We start from the raw sequence: 8805 nt of genomic DNA on the forward strand, positions 1-8805 counted from the left end.
TATAATGAGCCTGATGCTGAAGAAATGTACAATGCCTTTTACAGGAATGTAAGGCTGAATTCTGGACTTAACTTGCCCAAATAAGAAATCAAGAACCAAAAAAAGATCTAAGCAAAATGGCAAAGTACGATGAAGAAGCCAGGAGATTGAAAGAAATTTTTTCTCAGGGCCTTTCGGAAATATGAAGTAACCTGGCAATGCTGCAGATAAGGCTGAAATGATCACTAAGAAAAAAGACTCACGACCTCAAGCTTAGAAACCTTAAACGTACTGCAGCAACAGAATACATAAATAAAATCCGACAATAAATCAAAAGCACTGTGGACCATAATTAAACTCAGAGAAGCAGGCTAAAAATCCAAGTGTAACACCTCTTCAATGGAAATAAATGGTACATTTGAAAACAATCCCTCGTTGATTGCTGAAAACCTAAATAAATTTTTTGCAGAAGTAGCAGAAAATACACTGATAAAAAACAGAAATGATCTGCATTATGTCCCGCAGTCAATTCAAAAACCCTCCCATTAGGCAATACATCGAAGTGTTCAACTTTGCTCCAACTAATGAAAAAGAAGTTTTAGAAATAATTAGCTCTCTTCAAATCAAAATTATCATGTGGTTTGGATGAGGTACCATCCAGGGCTGTCAAGCATTGTGCTGAAACCATACTCGGCTGCCCCCCTATGCTGCTGTGATAAAATAAATCATGTTGAACAAGGACACCACTTCCCATCATTACTAAAAATTAGTCGGAAAGATTTACCCAAACAACAAGAAAGATGGAAACAACTACAAAATTTGTAGAGAAACTATCGGCCAAATCTCATTGATATATCCACATTTTCAAAAATAATTAGAAAACAAATTGCAAATCAAAAGGTTATGATCTGAACATCTGCAAAAACCAAGGAGCTGCTAACAATAATACATCAGCTACGGCTTCTTAAAAGAGAAGCGATCAACACTAAGTTGCAATTTTAGGTTTCAGCACTAGTTGAAATTTGTCACAGATCAGCTGGGAGGAGACGCAACAAACTGTGGTTAAGGCAGTCTGTTATGGTTGACGTATAGCACAAGCCTTCTCAGAGCCTGGCTTGTGGAACACGGACCTCATTTCTATTACTAAACTGGCAACTCTAGGTGTCAGGCGGAGGGTCTGGGGAATGGATAGGCGAGTTCTTAGGAGTTACCTTAGAAGGACGCCAACTAGCTTGTAGAATTACAAAAGTACATCATACAAATGGTATAGTAAAGACATCGCCTTGTCAAATCCACCTTTCAAACCCTCAAATAGAGGAGTTACCCACAAGGCTCAGTTTTTGGGCCCTTTTCTGTTTGTCCTTTTTTACCAATGATTTTCCAAATTCCATAAATTATAACTCTGTAATGTATGCCGATGACACTACTCTCCTTCTAACCACAAATACTGCTGAAGAGCTCCACTCTGGACATAATATCATCAACGCAAGAAACACTTCACTACTGTCTCCAAAACGACCTGGTAATAAATCCAAAGAAAAGACAACCTGCATAAACTTTAGTAGGCGACTGGACGAGATACCAAAAATTCCTGATCTCTTGGTAGAAAAAGAAGCCATATTACTGGGAGGTTACCATAGACTCTGATCTTTCCTGGACTACTCATGTCAATAATTTGAGCAAGAAGCTGGCATCAGGGGTTTTTTGTTGTGAGAAGAATGAAGTGGATTGGAGGACTCGATATTAGCGAAAGCAGCCTACTACGCCTTGATTGAATCCCACATTAGGTTATGGTTTGATAGTGTGGGGTGGCACAAACCAAACAAAACCTAAATAGAATCCTAGTCCTACAAAAAGAAAGCAATAAGAACACTTGCTGATCTAAAAACCAACAGAGAGTTGTAGAGAATCTTTCAAAGCACTAGGAAATTCTAACAGTGATAAGTCTCTATATCCACACTGTTGTTACCCACACACACCAGCAGGACTACAGACGAGGGGAGAATATCCACCACTACAACACGAGAACGAGCAAAAGACTACATACTTCCACTACACCACACTACACAGTACAGCAAGAAAGCCGTCGTACATCGGACGTAAACTGTATAATGCACTACCAGAATCACTGAAGAACCTGAACACCCAACAACTGAAGAGACAAACTACAGGACTGGCTGGTGGAACGACTCGCTATACACATTGGGAGGAATTCTTCACCATGACACAAACCTACTAATTTTGTAAAGCAAGAAGCATGAAAGACAATTCTGTATTTTGACGCCATTACATTTTCTTGATGAAATTGTAAAATAAAGCATTTTGATTGATTGATTGATTGATTGATTGTGTATCTGTCTGTCGACAGCAAGGATTATAGGCTTACATGTAGAATTCATCAAGTGTGGTAATCAGGGACTATTGTTCATTGAACTTCTAGTTGTATTTATATCTTTAACTACCATTTTGTACATTTTAACTTGTATGTAAATATTTGATTATAATTTAAATGCCATTCAAATTGTTACAGTTTTTGTGCTTCATCAAAAATTAAAATTTTTCTCTTTTTGTTTTAGATGGGCGAGGTTGGCCAGCTTAAGAATCTTTTCCATTTTAACTTCTTCTCTCTTTGATTTGTGATCTTCCATCATGGACAATGACACTGTGACTTCAATCAAATTGTATCTTCCTTCTTCTCAGTTTGTTCTTCCGATTGCCATCATTGAACATTACTCTAATTTAATTTACTATCACTGGTAAACGAGGAGAATACAAATATTTTCCAATATTAATTTTAGAATAATAAAATTAATATTGAAAATATTTATATTCATTTTCCAGTGATAGTAAATTGTACTTTTTCCCAATGCTTCAAGATTCTTCATACTGTAGTTTGTAAATCATATTAGATATTGTGTTAGGTTAAGGTAAGTTTAGTCAGTTTTTATATACTTAACTATAGTTTATTTTAAATTTAAATACAATATATTATTCCTTTAAGTTTTAATTTGACAATATAAGCAATATTCATTTTATACATTTTTGTAAGTTTGTTTTATTGTGGAACTTGTCTACTTCTTGTATTTTTATTTTTTGATTCAGACGTATTTTATCCAACCTGTTTTTAATCAGATATTAGTAGTAACTAAAATACTTAAAGTAATGCTTTTGAAATTTGTTTTATTGCGGAACTACTTGATATTAATAGATAGCTACGGTGATGCTTCATTTTATAAATTTTTGTTAATTAGTTTTGAAGTGTAATAGGTTTATTTCCTGTAGTTAGTTTTTTTAATCTAAATATACATATTTTATCTCATTAAATTTTAATCTGATATTATAAGAAATGAATCAACGTCTACTTATATAATAAAGGAATGTATAGTCTAGAGATTTTTTTTAATGAGTCAAAAGGAGCACTCGATTCTGCTAGTGGATGTTTAAGGTATTATATATTAGTCCAGCCTAAGTTAATGTGAAGTGCCAAAAACAGTATCTCAAACTAACATGCATTTACAGAAAATACGTTCTGAACGTTGTTACCGCCTGTCAATTTTGTTCCTAGAGACATTCCTAAATTAGTAATTGTGAAATAGTTTTTGGGCATTTTTAACCACATAGCTGGTTTCTACCAAAAATATGTACATATATGTGTTATTTTAACGAAAAAAACCATGGGTTGATGTGCCTTATTGCCCCATAATGTAGTGTTACGTTTCCATTGGGTATGTTTAACAAAATTCTGATATTTTCAATTGTTTTATAAGATACCTTGGAAAACCAAACAAATGGCATAAATTTAGTTATTATTTACTCATATTTTTGGAGTTTATTATTTGTCATAAGTATCTAAATTTAACTTTTCAATAAAACATGTATAATAAATAGATCAAAACGAATACCCTGTTTTATATTGTGAAATTTTTGTTAAACATGCCCTAGTTTACTATTTTACAGTTAGATATTTTTGTAAGTTTTAGCTTATATAATTTGCCCATTGCGACTCGGCTGTCTATTTTTGTCCATTTCATAATCAGCTCTATTGTAATAATAAAAATACGATTTTTAAGAATGAATATGTTTTGATTATTTATACCCATACAACATGTCTTATTAGTTATAAAACGACTTTAAATTAACTTATTAATTGTTTGGACACTCCATCTAGAAATGGACAAAAATTGTTTAGTTTGTGTCATTTAATGTTTTGACTGTTTTAGGAAATTTCTGTGTATTGTTCTGTGTATTGTGAAATATGTATGACTGAAATATTGGAATGCATTTTTCACTTCAAAATAAATCTTATAACTTACTTTGATTTCTGTTTTAATCTCATTATTCGACAGGGAATTTGAAATATTTTATAACATTTGGTTAACAGTTTTTGTTTGATTAAACTTACAGGAGCATAAGGAGGCACTCTAAATCTCAGCTAAAGTCACACAGAGATAATTTATGAGAGAAACTAGGTGAAGAAATATCTTTCTTAGCCACACATTAAAAATTCCTAATTTTCAAAAGCCTGTTAATTAATTTTAATTCTATAATGAGTGAGAGTGAGTGGGTGAGTGAGCAAGTACGAGAGTGGGTGAGTGAGCGAGCGAGTATGAGAGTGGATGAGTGAGTGAGCGAGTGAGTATGAGTGGGTGAGTGAGTGAGCAAGTACGAGAGTGGGTGAGTGAGTGAGCGAGTATGAGAGTGAGTGGGGTGAGTGAGCGAGCATGAGAGTGGGTGAGTGAGCAAGTATGAGAGTGAGTGGGTGAGTGAGCGTGTATGAGAGTGAGTGGGTGAGTATGAGAGTGGATGAGTGAGCGAGTGAGTATGAGTGGGTGAGTGAGCGAGCAAGTACGAGAGTGGGTGAGTGAGTGAGCGAGTATGAGAGTGAGTGGGTGAGTGAGTGAGCATGAGAGTGAATGGGTGAGTGAGCAAGTATGAGAGTGAGTGGGTGAGTGAGTATGAGAGTGAGTGGGTGAGTGAGTGAGTAGGAGAGTGAGTGAGTGAGAGAGGAAAGAAACTTTATTCAAAATCATTAAGATTTGAAAAGCGTCAAAAACATTACATGACATCACATTTTTACAAGGACCAAAGTTACATTATATATATCTGATGAAGTTTCTCCAGGACAGGAACTCATCCACTATATAGAATGGTCGTTAAACTCGTCTGGGAGAAGGTTGTAAAACTTCTCCGTGTTATGCTGGTTTCTTTGCATACAATGCTGTGCGGTGAAATGTATTCCCAATACAGCCAATGTTCTTATTGCTCTCTTTCAGAGAAGCAAAACGTTTACTAGGTTTGTATAGGGCGAGTCTCCCCTCTCCCATAAGGTAACTCTATAGGTCATATGGCTCTCAAAAAAGGTGTGGTAAGCAACTGTTGCAGTTCTCATGGCATACAATGAACAGCTCCTCAACGTCCACAATAACTTCCAGATTGTTGGTTTAGTCAGTGGTTTCAAGATCAGGTACACCACCAACTTCATTTTTTTTTAAAAAGCCCTGTTTCTGAATAATTCGAATGTTCAAGTTTGCTCAAGGTCATTTTATGAATGTAAAACAGGTGCATGTCCAGAAGACAGTATTAAGGTTATTTGGCAGAGAGCAGTGGAAGTTCTATTCTCTACTATGTACACGTGTAGTTTTGAGAGGAATCTGATGTGGTTTCACAACACTACCGAGACTAACAACAGCAAACTCTTCTAACTAATAAAAACATTGATTCTTTTTTATGTTATGTTTTAAAATGATGCCATAACTCGTTAATAGTGAAAGAATAATAGTGTTTCGGACATTTGTCATCATTATATGTTACAAAATGTATAACACCACGTTTCAGGTATTGAAATCTACCCTCTTTGTCAGAGTGAAGGAAATTTAATTCATAAAAAAGTACTTAAAATCTACAAAATGTGGGAATGACTGCCACTAAAAAATATATCCGAAAACTGTTTGTAGTCCAGACAGGAGAAAATGAACTCAAGCGTTGACACTGCACAGGATGCAAGTCCTGAGCACAAGTCACGAGAACGAGAAGTCTAGCACAATTATTATACGTCATACCAGCACAGGTGAAAGTGGGGTACTAACAAGAAAATCAATGTCAGTACTTCCTGCGGTCTTACACTGAATTCAGTACCATTAAATGCTCATTTGACTTTAAAGTAGTAGTTGACAGCAATTCGAAATAGTAACTTGATATTGTATTGTCTGTTATCCCTCTACCCTCCAGAACAGATATTTTAACATGAAATTTCTCATTTGTGTTGGCTTCTTTAATTTAAACGTTTTTAAAATACATACATTAACACTACATGTACAGGGTGGTGCGAAAAGAAACATATGTATTTTAATGTGATATAAGTAAGTTTATTTTAATCACACAATAATTTTATTAACACCAAAATAATCAGCAAATAACCACATTTGAGAATTGGAAAAATCTCTCTTCAAAGTTCTCCAAAACCTTTGTCTAAGTGTTCTCTGTGCTACAGCACCAATTTCTTCATGTATTACAGCCTTCAAATGTTTGACTGAACGAGGTTTACGATGATAAACTTTGAACTTCAAATGACTTCACAAGAAGAAGTCGCAAGGCGATAGATCTAGTGAGCGTGCAGGCCAATGAAGATCGTCAATACGTGATGAGGAAAACATTTCTCTAAGACTTTCCATAGATGCATTACTCGTGTTGGCTGTGACACCATCCTCTTGAAACCATATTTCTCCTATATCGATCCCCAAAGTTTCAAGCTGTTGCTCCATCCTCTTCAAAAAATAAGCTCCAACGGTACCAATTTTCAAGACCACACACACACCACATCGTAACTTAGGAGTGTGCAATGATTTTTTTATGCATTTCTTGTGGATTGTTAGCTGCCCAATAGTGACAATTCTGCCTGTCTACAGATCCATTCAAATGGAAGTGAGCTTCATCACTCATCATTAAGAACAGCATTGTCATTTGCAACGACTTTAAGCTTTCTCTCTCAAAAAATTTATTCCTTTATCAAAATAATGTTCATAAACCTTATGAACAATCATAATCTTGTAAGGATGGAATTTCAACTCACATGACAGAATGCACTGTAGCGATCGATGTGTATTCCCAAGGTCGGAGCCGCCTAGTTGAGCGGTAAGGACTGAACTGAGGCTCTGACACTCAACATTTTGCGAAGTTCATGCCATACAAAGGTGACCAGCCAATTTATTCTTTGTAACTGAACCTGTTGCATGAAAACGAGTTATACCCAACGAAAGTATTGTGTTGCGATCAGATATTGATATTACACTCTGCATTACTCTCTTTACGAAAGCTATGTTGAACAGTGATAACAGATTCATTCAATTTGAAGTACTGTTCAAACAGCAAACTCTTTCCACTGTTACGTTCTTTTTGCCACTACCCTTTATCACAAAATATATTAAATATATACAGTTACATTTTTCCATGTACCTGTATCAGTTTCTCTCCCAAAATTTGTTTAGAGTTTACAGGGGTTACATAATGACTGCCTTAAATGCACCATGGGGATTTGTACAGATTTATCAAGAGTTAGCGTCTACGTTTGTTACCAAATCTCTTGTATTTTTGATAACCTCCTTAATTGTACACTGTAGTCTGTACAGTAAATATTGAAAATATTGATAGTGGAATCGAGTGAAAAGAGCCGCGATATCGAGAATGTCTTAGGTATATTGATCACATCCAACAAAATATTTTATTAGTAAAATGTAAGTGTGAACACTAGGCCATTTAATGGGAATTTTCCATACGAATAAGCTTTGTTATTTTCTTGTATATACTAAGTATGTGGAATTTAAAGTGATTTGATTTTATAGCGGCGGAGTCATAATGTCGAAGAGAAAAATCCTTCCTTAGTGTGGCTCTAGGGTAAAAGATAAACTTGTGTACCAAATTTCATGTTCCTTAAATGAAGTTTTATGCAAGTCGGAATTCTGGTCTCCCGCTTGTACACAGTAAAAAAGTTGGGTGTTATAATTTCCACATAGCTTGACCTGCCACACCATTTCATAACAAGTTGTGCAAAACACTATTCCCTACGGGCGAGGACAGAATTTCGTGTCTTCCTCTTGTATAGAGTATAATATAGTTACTTCTGTACAAGCGGTGAAGACCAGATATTCCGTCTCTACCCGTAGAGGAATAGTGTTGTTGTCACACTTGTTATGAAATGGCTATTGTGGCAGGTCAGCTTAAGTATGGATTCAATTTCAGACCTGATATTAATTTTTAAATGTTAACAAAAAATATTTTATTACCATATTATGATTCGTACTAATATCTATCACCATAACTTGAGGGGTTAACTCAATCATTAAACCCTTCAACACGTTTTGCCGTACTAGGTACGTCATGACACATTTTACTTGAGATCGCGTTTTTGCCCCGGTATTACTGAGATACGTCCATGGGAGTAGTCGGTTAATTTTTGTAGGCTGTAAACAGACGACTGATCTCGAATGGTTTTCAATTGAAAAAATGCTATAATACCTAATCGAAGAGGTAGAAGATTCAAACTTTATCTCACCTGATTAATTGAGTCGATTATCTCGAAAAATTCGATCTTTAGAAAAAATATATGAGAAATCAGCTTGCATTCAAAGACGGGACGTCATTGCCGATGCAGGTTCCGATCGGTTTGTTCAGCTTACGTTTTGTTCGTTGTTTACAGTCATTGTTAGTGTGCATGGTTTGTATGTTCAACTGAAATTATTTTTTGTGTGTTTTACGTTCCTTTGTTGTTAGTTATTATTATTAGTTTTACAAGCTAACTATATTGTTTTGAAAAGAAAGAAATCCCGTTTT

The 8805-nt window shown here is 35.2% G+C and overlaps 1 protein-coding gene across 1 annotated transcript; it reads right to left on the minus strand.

Moving 5' to 3' along the window:
- Positions 1–4520: 4520 nt before the first annotated feature.
- On the minus strand, positions 4521–5009 carry LOC124372718 (putative uncharacterized protein FLJ46204). The gene has a single exon (XM_046831129.1). The coding sequence runs from the start codon at positions 5007–5009 to the stop codon at positions 4521–4523; it is 489 nt and encodes a 162-aa protein (XP_046687085.1).
- Positions 5010–8805: the final 3796 nt, after the last annotated feature.

Source organism: Homalodisca vitripennis, unplaced genomic scaffold (assembly GCF_021130785.1).
Source record: "Homalodisca vitripennis isolate AUS2020 unplaced genomic scaffold, UT_GWSS_2.1 ScUCBcl_3885;HRSCAF=9681, whole genome shotgun sequence".
Lineage (NCBI taxonomy): Eukaryota > Metazoa > Arthropoda > Insecta > Hemiptera > Cicadellidae > Homalodisca > Homalodisca vitripennis.

Coding starts and splice junctions, on each gene's coding strand:
- LOC124372718 (XM_046831129.1), bottom strand. CDS start 5,009: ATGATTTTGAATAAAGTTTCTTTCCTCTCTCACTCACTCACTCTCCTA.